The following is a 12811-nucleotide window of genomic DNA, read 5'->3' on the forward strand; positions in this document are numbered from 1 at the left end:
ATGATTTGTCAAAAGTCAGCTGTTAAGTCAAGTTAGATTTATATGAAAACGGAATTTATTGATTTCTTTATTATTGTGCGTGTATTGTAATCTTATATAAAATTAAAGTTATTTGTATTAAATAAGTAATATAACAAAAGATATAATAATAAGTTTATTGTTAAAAGGACTTTTATTTGACAAGTGAATCAAGAAAGTCAGAATCATCCAAGGAAAAAGTTGACAAAAATCAGAATAAGGAAACATGGGTAAGAATAAGTATTTAATTAATTCTACATATATTATAATATCTTATAGTAAACGAATGAAGGATTGATCGTTTTACAGTAACCGTTAGTAAAAAGTAAAAAGAAAAATGTTGTTAATTGTTTAATTCAAATATTTTAAATTTTTTAGCATTCAAGTTAAATTACAGTTTTGAAGGCATTTCTAGGACTAAGCCTGAACAGAATTTATCTGGATCTAGTAAAAAATTAACAAAGGATGTATTGTTACAGAAGACTCATGAAGAAAGAAGAAAGCGGCAAGTAAGTATATTAGCACATATTTAATAAGTGCCAATAATTTATCATTTTTTATGTTTAATATTTAATAAAATATAGAATATGTTTTTATTACTGCCTGTACAGACTTTGGCAAACTACAAAGTCTTTACCCATTCTTCAGCTAAAGTGAGTAACAAAAATTATAAGGTAGATAATATTAAGAATGATTATGCAGTTGACTTCAATTGATATGAACAGTCTGATATAAAACAGTACTTAAAAATAACAATAATAGCTATTTGTCTTCTTCTTTTGGACCTGTAACCCTGGATATCTGCCTAGTTAGACATCCAATAAGACATCTCCAGTGTCCATCTCATGTACTTCATGTCATCCAACCATCTTTTTCTGAGTTTTCTTGTATTTCAAAAGAAAGTATAAAGACTTCTTTTTTGTAGTTCCTATATTTAAATTACAAAAGGATTAGTTAACTTCAGAACATTTTTAATCATTTTCAGGGATATCTGGAAGTAAGTTAATATTAATTCAGAACAAAATGGGGGTGAAATTTTGCCTAAAATAAAAATAGCACAGCATGTGAAGTAGATGTACACTGTAAACAGTTTGTACTGTAAACAGTTTGTAATTTCAAAAAACAATTTTTATAGAGGTATAAAGCCATTATTCTAGAAGGTTTAAAGCATCTTTAAAGCCATTAAAAAATTATTTTTGGAAAATTCCACAGTGGCCTTATCCCATAAACAATGAATACATTTTTCAATTTTCTCCAAATAATTTAAAGCTTAGAATATTTGAAGTTTACTGGTTTAATTCAGTTCTAGATTCCTTGGATTCAATTGTTAAATTGATTGTAATAATTAAAGAAAGTATTAACTACACACTTTTTTATTCTTTTTATTTGTTTTTTATTCCAGATCTTTGATATCTATTTTACCTCTGAAATTCACATTTTATAATTTTTAGGAGCAAAGACTCAAATTACAAAGTGCTGAATTGCTGCAATCTCACATCCGTAGTTATATTGTGAGAAAACATAAAAAAGACCAAGAAAGACAACTGTTTGATGAAATTGAAACCACAGCAGGAATACAAGTTATTTTATCAAAGTTACTGTTTTTTTACTACCCAAAAGAAGATCGAGAAAGGCTTGTAAGTATTCATTATTTTACCCTTAAAGCATATTTACTATATTTAAAGTTTTAACAAAGGGACTTGTTTTGTTTTAATTATTTCACATAATGTAATTTTTGATTTTTCTGTTGTGCCGGGAATGTTAAACAATCCCTAACCTATATATAAGTATATCCTCTTATTTTTCCATGCCTAGACTTTCCCCAATATATTCAATTTGAACTTTATCCATTTTGTGCACACCACTAATCATCCACCTAATCTGTAAAAATCAGTTGCCTCGTATGGTAGTAATTTTTTTTGTTAAACATTGGGATGTATCGCGTGTCGGACGCGTCAAACGATCCATTGTGGTTGTAAATTTTTTTCTCGCATAAATTGCCCTACTCTTTGATACCTTGAGAGATAAATGCTCCAATACCATACTTCGCTAAGCTCAAAATTTGTTCGACTGGACCCAAATAACAAAAACATTCAACAGTGTGGTAAAAAAATTCTTTTAGGTTTGGTTGTCTGTAAAGTTAGCTTATCCATTTGATTAGGCCGAATTCAGGCCAACACTATAATTTATTACGGATAGAAAATACTTATTGCTGTAGCTGTTTCCGAGAAACAGTGAGTATGCTATCTTTACGGTAAAGCTGGCATAGCCATAGCTATATCTCGGAAAGGAAAAGGGTACAGGGCCCATCTTGGCGGTATATTTTGTTGCTAATTAATTGCTAGTGATTGGTATATTAACCAACAAACACACCCCGGAAAACCAAGATATCGACCAAAAAGGAACCCGCAAGGAATGGATTGCGAATTCATTGCCGAATTTATACGCTAAGAAACAATTTATTGCTGCAACCGTTTCCGAGAAACAATGGTTATGCTGACTGTATGGCAAAGCTAGCATAGCGATAGCCATATCTCGGCCATATCTCGTGCTGTTGATTTGTATACTGAACAATCCTCGTGGAGCAGCTATGACAGAACAATTAACAACATTAATTAATAAAATTATAAAACAATACCGGAAAATGGAGAAAGAGCGAACTAATTTTACTATTCAAAAAAGGAGATAAAAAACAGCCAAAAAACTACAGAGGTATATATATAAATTTGTAGATACTACGCTAAAACTTACTACTAAAATTTTACAAGTACTAATAATTCAGACGATAAGATTAGCAGATGAACAACAGGGTTTTCGAAATGGAAGATCGTGTAGAGATGCAATATTCGTTATAAAGCAAATTACTGAGAAATAACTAAAGTATAATAGACCAGCATTTCTGTGTCTGATTGACTAAAGAAAGCGTTTGACAGGGTAAAACTGAAAGATGTAATCCTTCTTCTGTATAATAGAGAAGTTCTCCTAAATATTATAAAAAACTATTGAAAACATCTACCAAAACAACAAAATGGAAGGCAGAATAGATAGACAACTTACAGAACCTATAGAAATAGGCAGCGAAATGAGACAAGGGGACTCATTGAGCCCCATGCTCTTCAATTTAATCATGGATGAGATCTGACTGGTCGACAGATTTAACATGAGAGCAAAAGAATTTAATATGACAATGTCATCTCAGAAAACTAAAACAATAGTAGTCAGCAAAGAACCATCCAGATGTAAAATAGAAATTGATGGCATCAGTATTGAACAAGTAATGGAAATAAATACCTGGGAATTACACTGTCCAGCTATGGAGACCTGGGCAAAGAAGTGAGAGATCAAGTACAAAAAGCAAATAGACTGACAGGATGGCTTAATAACACTATATGGCAAAATAGACACATTAACACTGAGATGAAGATGAAGTCAAGAATTTATAAAGCCAGTGTAAGACCAATATTGTCATATGCCTCAGAAACAAGACCTGACACAGTCACAACGCAAAGGCTACTGGAAACGGCAGAGATGAGAGTACTGAGAAGAATTACAGGAAATACGCTGAGAGATCGAAAGAGAAGTGAAGACATTAGAAGAAAATGTAATGTACAGTGTATAAATCAATGGACACAAAAGAGAAAAAAAGAATGGAATAACCACATAAGCAGAATGGAGGAGACCCGTGTCGTGAAAATAGCAAGATATATCACCAATCGGCCAAAGTATCGGACGACGGCGGAGTGACAACCTTCCAATGAACAAACAGAATTGCTTATAAAGAGGAAGAAGAAGGAGAACATTCCTCAAAAACTACCCCATTATCTTCTAGCGCAAAACTTATCCCTGGAAAAATCGAGATATCGGCCGAAAACGATGAAACTAGAAAAGTGGGCCACAAGAAATACATTGCTTATTTATTGTTGGAGTTTTTAGCCAAGAAACAATATATTCCTGCAACCGTTGGCAATCCGAGAAACAATGGCTATGCAAGCATTACGGTAAAGCTAGTATAGCCATAGCTTTATCTCGACCATGAAAAGGGTTACAGACCCATCTTGGCGGCATATTTTATTGCTAATTAATTGCTGTTGATTGGAATATTAAACAATCCCCAAAAACTAACCTATCATCCCCTAGTTCAAAACACACCTCCGGAAAAACTGAGATATTGGCCAAAAAGCGAACCACAAGGAATTGATCCAGGTAAATAAAAACATTAACTTAAACGCGGCATTGCGCTATTACATATATCTACATTCTAAGTTTTATCTTCATCAGCCACTGCATTGCTCTTCGATGCATGACCTTCACTCTTGTTCATATTCTCGCTGTCTTTCCTTTTCCTTACTTGATTAAAAGATACACCATGTTTTTGTTTTAAGCGGGCGTACAAATTGAAAGTAGTTCCTGATGTTATTTAAACTTTGGAGCAAAAATCTCAGCAATATAGCTAGCTCTATAAGTATGGTAGCACTCCGCGGTGTTTCCTATTTGTGGGTCCATTGACCATATGAAACAATGAAACTCCTTTAACGTTGTAGTTACTTTTAGCCCTATTTTTTAAAACATAATCAATAGTCTATTAATGAGTCATTATTTACTGATATTATTACCGGTGGCACTGAATTATTATCAACATCCAAGATTTTTGACAAATTCCACATTTTTTCTTCTTCTTTTAACGCATGTTCAATCGCCGTTTGCCAATTTTCCGTTGTCAGATGTAATAGGAAAATTTCTAACAATGCTTGTACATCTTTTAATTCAAATGTATTATGTCAAACTACTGAAGACTGAAGAAATACTACTATTAATGAATGAAAGAAAATCAGTCAAAACAAAAAATCCAATTAAATATAATGAAACTGATCGATTAATTAAAAAGAGAATAAAGAAGCTAACGAGAGAATGTTACATGAGCAGTGCCAAGAACTAGAAGAAATTGAGAAAAAAATATGACTTTTTTAACATGCATAAAAGAATTAGAGAATTAACAGGAATGGAAAATGGTGGAAAGTGGTGCACTTATAATAGGTATAAACAAAAAAATGCAGAGATGGACACAATATATAGCACAACTTTTTGAAGACAAAGAGAGAACAGAAGCACTAAAAGAATTTAAGGATGATACTGGGCCTGCCATTATACGAGAAGAAATTGAATATGCAATGAAACAAGCTAAAGGTGGTAAATCTCACGGGCCTGATGAAGTTCCTATCGAATTACTCAAAATTGTGAATACTGAATCTATTGATCTTCTTTTGGATCTATTCAATACCATAGATAGAACAGGTATAGTACCTAAAGAATGGCTCCAATCAATATTCATACTGCTACCCAAAAAAGCCAATGCAAAGGAGTGCAATGAACATCGCACCATAGCCTTAATGAGTCATTTAATGAAATTGTTTTTAAAATTAATTCACAATAGAATACACAAGAAATTAGATGAAGGCATAAGTAATACACAAATGGGATTTAGGAAAGGACTGGGAACACGAGATGCACTGTTTGCAGTCAGTGTTCTTTCGCAAAGATGCTTAGATATAAATCAGGAAGTATATGCCTGTTTCATTGATTTTGAGAAGGCATTTGACAGAGTGCAGCATAGTCAGCTTAAAGAAATTTTATTAAATAAAAACATAGACAATAGAGACATTAGAATCATATGTAACCTCTATTGGAACCAAACAGCAAAAATGAAAGTTGAAAATGAACTAACCGAGGATACCCAGATTCGCCGTGGGGTCCGCCAAGGGTGTATTTTATCACCATTGTTATTCAATTTATACAGTGAAGCCATCTCAGAATTAGCGCTTGCCGAAGTCAGTGAGGGCCTTATAATAAACGGTGAGCCACTTAATAACATAAGATATGCTGACGACACCGTCCTTCTGGCAGGAACACTAGAAGAACTGCAACACCTTGCTGAACAACTAAATATATATTGCAACGATTATGGACTAAAAATAAATTTGAAGAAAACCAAGTTCATGATATTTACAAAAGCACAAAACATCAAAGTTAAGCTAGTACTAGATAATATAGAAATTGAACAAATATCTTCGTACAAATACCTTGGAGCATGGATCACAGAAGATACTGATCAGGCAAAGGAAATAAGATGCCGCATTGAAATTGCACGGTCAACTTTTAATAGAATGAGAAAACTTTTTTGTAATCGCGATATCAATATATCGCTCCGAATAAGAATCCATCGATGTTATATTTTCTCTACCCTTTTGTGTGGGGTTGAAGCTTGGACACTTAAAAATCCAACATTAAAAACCTAGAAGCATACAAAATGTGGTGTTACCGACATATTTTGAAAATATTATGGATGGATCGCAAAACAAACAAACAAGTTCTCGAACAACTAGGAAAACAATGCGAAGTTTTAAATTCCATAAAAATCAGGAAATTGGAATACTTGGGGCACATCATGAGATGTGAAAAATACGTACTACTAAGGAATATAATGCAGGGTAAAATCAAAGGCAGAAGAAGCGTAGGAAGACGTAAAATCTCGTGGCTACGCAATCTCCGTGAATGGTTTGGATGCAGTTCAATTGAACTATTCAGGCGCGTAACCAACAAAATTATAATTGCCAGAATGATTTCCAATCTCCGATAGGAGCAGAACTTGAAGAAGAAGAAGAAGATGTCGAACTATATGTCTTTCAGGAAGCGCTCCTAGAGCAAAACATTGGTATGAACATTAACGGAGAGTTAATTAACAATATACGATACGGTGATGACACGCGAATTGTAACAGATAACCTAGCAAATTTACAGTTTTTGATGGAAAACATATACACCCATACCAATAAGTAAGGTCTAAAACTGAACATCAAAAAGACTAAATTCATGATTGTAACACAGAAGCTATACACCAATGTGAATTTAACCATAAATAATGAGCCAGTTGAAAGAGTCACGCACTACAAATATTTAGGGGTTTGCTTCACTGATACTAATGACCAGACAAGAGAAATCAAGAGGCGAATAGAGATAGCGAGACAATCGTTTGTCAAAATGAAAAAGTTCCTATGCAGCCGGGACATAAATATAAACTTAAGAACGAGAAGGTTAAGGTGCTATGTTTTCTCCGTTCTGCTGTACGGCATGGAAGCCTGGACACTGAAAAAGATAAACATCAAAAACATTGAGGCATTCGAGATGTGGTGTTACAGGAGAATGTGGAAAATACCATGGACAGAAAGAGTAACAAATCAAGATGTTCTGCTGAAGATGGGGAAGGAATGCGAAGTCATAAAAACCATACAAACGAAAAAACTTTAATATCTGGGACACATAATGAGAGGAGAAAAGTACTCTCTGCTTAGACTCATAATCCAAGGAAAAATCTCGGGAAAGAGAAATGTGGGACGTAGGAGGATTTCCTGGTTGCGAAATTTAAGGGAGTGGTATGGGTGCAGTTCAATACAGTTGTTCAGAGCTGCAGCCAACAAAGTAAAGATTGCTGTGATGGTAGCCAACCTCCGATAGGAGACGGTACTGCAAGAAGAAGAAAATGTCTTTCAACTTGTGCTCAAATCAGTTCAATAGGGTTTAGTTGGCACTGGTTTAGAGGAAGATGCACAACATCAGTATAATGTATGTAGGTTCTTCTACTGCATAACGTGCTGGAGGTTTATTTAATGTTACAATTTGTAACATAACACACATAGTGAAGTGTATGTCGGATAACGAAATAAAGGTTTTCTTCTTTTTTCAAAGTAGTCTATGCCCAAATTAGGTAGGATACCACAAGAGATTCTTTTCTTTATCCTTTTGACTGATCGGATTAGAATTCCTTTGTTCCGTTATTATTTGTTCCATAATTTATTAAAGTTGTGTATTCTGTCGTTACTGTTCCTTTCATTTTATTATTTTCATATCTGGACTTTTTATTTTTAATATTTAATATTTTCTTTACAGGGGTGTCTATTTTCATTAGTACAATATGTCAATGTTAATATAATTGTTTTGAGTACCGTTTCTCTTCTTTGTAAGCACCATTTTTACAAATTCTTGATTTTTAGCTTCGCATTGCGGAAAGAATTTTAAATATTCAAGCAGACGTTATTCAACAAATAAATGCGGATAAATCGTTTGCATGGTTGATTAAACGGTTTCTGCTTTTATGTCTGAAAAATATTAAAGATAACCAAGACAGTATGGTGTTGATGAAATGCTTGTATATTTTTACAGTTGATGCTGATACTTTCAGTTATCTTGTATCCAAAGGTAAGTAATATTATTTTATCTAAAGGTAGATTGAATTGGATTTAACGCTATGCTGTTAAATGGGCTAATTATATAAAAACGCTAATTATATAAATATTATTGAAAATGTATATGATGAATAAATTCTATGATGAATAAATTTAACAAATTTTGAATATTTCTAAAATCATTAAACAAAATTTTTAAAGAAAAAATAAGATTTTTTAAATTTTAAATTAAGTGCTATTATAAAAAACATTGTTCCTGTTTTTTCACAATATTTATAGAGGTATAAAACTTTCGTCATTATTCTAGAAGGTTTAAAGCCATTAAAACGATTACTAAAACTATTACATAAAAAAATCTAGGAGGCGTCAAACATTTTTCGTCTAAAAAATTACTGCTCCATCGCTGACAGTTAATATCTGGAACGGCAAATCTGAAATATAAAATTGGTAAAGGGTTTTAAAAAAGAAGTGCCCTTACGTGATAGTTTATCAGAAAAATTGAAAATTCTTAAAAAAAAAAACAAATGACGGATATTTGAAAAAATTATTTGAATTCGAATTATTCGACTTTTTTCAGTTACAAAAATAATTTTTTTTGATATAAGGTTGAATGATCGAATAAATGAACTTTGATAAAATAAAGGCAGATATCGAGCACAGTTTTATTAATTAAATCTTGCCCAAGTACTTTCGCTCGCTAGAGCATCCTTAGTGGCATTTCGTCAATTTTGGGCTATCCAACAATCCCAGAATGTCATAAACATAAGATTAAACATAAAGTTGAACATAACACTACACTTAACAAGGACAAACAGTTTAAAATTATTTAAAAAAGTCGAAGCTACATTCTAGTCGGCAACAGGAGAGAGAATGATTATTCTATTCTAATTAACCTATGCATTTTAAATGCCAATAATGTCAAAATTCAATAATTTAGTGGATTAAACTTTACCAATTACAAACAAGTATTACGTCGCGGTAAATTTGAATCACTCCTAGTTTAAAAACGAGGTATAAATGTTAATTTCTTTTGGCGCCACATTGATAGATTCTTGACCTCATAAAAAATTATGACTGGCATTAAGATATATTTTAATTCAAGTGTACGTGATAACCATAATTTCTGGTTCCACTTTCTTGTGTAATGTATGTACACTTTAATTTATATTTTTGATTTATAAAACTTATACAATAATACTTAGATCTAAATATATGACAATTACATTCGCGTTTTTTTTTTATTTATAAATATCATTCTTTCTCAATTTGCCTTTGTTAAAACCAGAGAATGAAATAGTCTGAAAGGTAAAGGAACATTTATTTCCACTAGGAAACTAAGTTCCTGTAGCTGGCTGTATACCATGTATCACAAAAAAAATTTTATTTCAAAATTTTTAGTAAAAATTATAAATAAAACACCCAAACGGGCTATAACACAAATACAGAACGTTTTCGGAATGTAAATTCCATCATCAGTGTAACCTGAAAGTAATTAACCACTTTAATTAAAAAGAACGTGTTTAAAATGTTGACTAAATCTTACGTTCTTTTTAATTAAAGTGATTAATTACTTTCAGGTTACACTGATGATGAAATTTACATTCCGAAAACGTTCTGTATTTGTGTTATAGCCCGTTTGGGTGTTTTATTTATAATTTTTACTAAAAATTTTGAAATAAAATTTTTTTTGAACATTTATTTATTTATTTTTTGTTTCTATATTGTTTGAATCTTCGAATATATTTTCAGATTACTATGGCCATCTTAAAAGACTCTTGGAGAGTAGCAACAACTATTTACAAGAAACCATTGTTCTCATTCAAAAACCATTCAAGTTTATACATGAAAGTGACTATTTAAGTAATTTGGTGCTCTCGGAATTTTGTACCAATTTCTTGATACCATCGCTAACTCATAACGTTAAGCATATTCTTGTTCCATACATAAGAAATCAACGAAAAGAATTTCCATTTGAAAAGTTAATCCGGTATCTAAATACCGGATTTCATTTTGGAAAAAGTCACAGTTTGCTTTATTGTACGCTGGAATTGGAACCTGATGATTATGGTAAGTGTTTTTCCAGTTATATTAAAATGTACTATATCTATTTTATATTTATGGGTGTTGTTTAACCTTATGGTTTTCATACATTTTCTGGTATGAAAAACACTGGATCTCGTGTGCAAGCTCTCTTAGTAGTAGTTGAGGCTCACCATTTGGATTTAAAGAATTTTTTTGTAGAACCCAATAGTGACAGTATACAAGTGTTGTCGAAGCTAAGTGCTAATTTGTATGAGCTAAAACCGACCTGCGATTTAACAGTTGAAGATAGCGATGACGAAGAGGAAGAAGATCCACTAAGTACAGAAAAACGATTGCTACTTTCGGAATATTTGAAAATATTAAACAGATCAGATAAAGTTAGAAAATGGATTAATTTCTTTTTGAAACATAATCATGATGAAAGTGTGTTGATGGCTTTTACCAATTTGTGTCACAACTTGTTACTGGTTTACAAAGATTCTATGAGGAAATATCTGTAAGTACCTATTTTTTCCCGTGTTTCGTAAACTTGAAACAAGTATAAGGTGTCTCAGAGTAGATTTTAATATTTAAACTTACCTTACGCCCATGCTGTTCAAGATTCCATGGAAGCTGTACTTCGGCAGTGTAAACGACACGTGCGGATTTCAGTTACCATGAAACAATGGACATGAAGCATGGAACGATTTTTATATAGTTGCTCGGTGGCTTTTTATGCGCAGTACAATATTAGACGAGTGGTTGATGCACCATCCGCGATGTTAGTGAACGTGTGGGTAAAGAAATGTAGAGAAGACGGAGTTATTACAGATGTGATACATCCAGGCAAACCAAAAGCTATTCGAACTGTTCCCAACATTGAAAGAGTTCAACATGATGTGAATCGTAATCCTCGGCGATCACTTCGCAAACATGGGCAAATGCCAAATTTGTCTATTGTCAAAATCCAGCATATTCTAAAAAAGGACTTAAGTTTTCACCCCTATAAAATTGAGTTAAGCCAATATTTAAAAGGCCACTTACAGTGGAAAACTTTTTCGGAGATGATGATTCGTTTTTGGGATGAAGGTGACTTAGGTGGTATTATTTTCAGTGACGAGGCTTACTTTCATCTTAATGGATGTCAATAAGCGTAATGATCGCTACTGGTGTCCTGTAAAACCAACCTAACTACACCAGAAACAGTGGCATTCAACAAAAGTGACCTTCATTCCACCATACAGACAGTGATATCTGCACCGGGATCATCGGACCTTATTTTTTTAAGTTGCTAGGGGACTCACGTCAACTGCGGATTTGGCAAAGTTTTTTTTTAATTTTCCAACGTATAATTTAGGTAACACATGATTCCAGCAAGACTTCATGCACAGCGAACACTTCATGAAACGCCCTGACAGAAATCTGTCCAGGTACACTAATTTCACAAACTGGTGATATTCGTTTTCCCCAAGATTGTCCGCAACGCTATTAACAACATTTCAGTGGATATTTGTGAGCGACGCTTTTTCAATTTGCGATCCAGATTGTAAGACTGCTACAAGTGAGATAGTCAATATCTAACCGACGTGTGCCAAGAAATAAACTCCGCATGTTCTGTGTGTCTATTTTAGTAATACATGTTTTTCTAACAGGTTCTTAAACCTAGTTTTGTTGATTTAAAAACTAAAATCTCTTCTGAGACAGCCAATTTGTTTGAAAGTAACGAACAAATATTAATCTTAAAACATTTTTAGTTTACTGTATAAATTTGGACTTAGCAGTACATATTTAAAACGGCTCTGGGCATATTTGAACAAAAACAACACAGGACAATTTGAAACCAAAATATCCTCATTCATAGCTTGGAGGGAATACCATACAACTTTATCAGTTTTCTGTGATATGTTTACTTTCTATACTGAAACTCTAACCGATAGTGGTAAGTAACATTTTTTTTTATTTTAACACTATTTTAATACTTTTGTATAATAAAGCGAAAGCTGGCGTTTGTTGTGCGCAGAAATATAAAAGAAATTAAATAAATAGAAATAAATGGAATAGTTATTAAGTGGGATTATTGCGAATATGGCGTTTCTGTATAAAAATTCTTCTTCTGTTTTAAATGAATTATCCTCCATCTGTATTGGCGACCAGTTTCATTACCTTTACTTTATCTGCAGTGGACCTAGGTAGTAGTAGCTCCATACCACTGGCGGAGGTTCTTAACCCTCTAACTGGCAAGATTCTAAAAATTATTCTATTTGGGAATTGTTTTCAAGTTTAATAATGTATTAAGAAACCTAGAAAAGCTATTTTCAAGATCAATTTTTGTTTGGCTTTCAGGTAAAAACAGGTAAACGGGTCCTCAGGGGACCCTTGCCGGTTTAAGTTAAAAATAGCATTTTGTTCATTTGAATGGATTTTATTAAAATAAACTTGAAAACAAACGGACAAGAATGTGTGTACACTATTTTTTATGGTGATAATTATAAAAACAGTAGAACAACATAAATGAAGATAACATTTGCTACACA

At 32.7% G+C, this 12811-nt stretch overlaps 1 protein-coding gene across 2 annotated transcripts in view; it reads left to right on the plus strand.

Moving 5' to 3' along the window:
* The window catches only part of LOC140434416 (ubiquitin-protein ligase E3C), a 40567-nt gene continuing 27756 nt past the window's right edge, over positions 1–12811 (plus strand). The window contains exons 1-7 of one of the 2 annotated variants that reach the window (XM_072522669.1): positions 1–248; positions 397–527; positions 1470–1655; positions 8064–8268; positions 10005–10322; positions 10497–10794; positions 12032–12216. In XM_072522669.1, coding sequence (XP_072378770.1) covers positions 245–248; positions 397–527; positions 1470–1655; positions 8064–8268; positions 10005–10322; positions 10497–10794; positions 12032–12216 — 1327 coding nt within the window. In that variant the 5' untranslated portion in view covers positions 1–244. The remainder of the gene's footprint in view (positions 249–396; positions 528–1469; positions 1656–8063; positions 8269–10004; positions 10323–10496; positions 10795–12031; positions 12217–12811) is intronic. The other variant, XM_072522668.1, reaches the window with a different exon arrangement.

The sequence above is a fragment of the Diabrotica undecimpunctata genome, chromosome 2 (genome assembly GCF_040954645.1).
Source record: "Diabrotica undecimpunctata isolate CICGRU chromosome 2, icDiaUnde3, whole genome shotgun sequence".
In the NCBI taxonomy this organism is placed as follows: domain Eukaryota; kingdom Metazoa; phylum Arthropoda; class Insecta; order Coleoptera; family Chrysomelidae; genus Diabrotica; species Diabrotica undecimpunctata.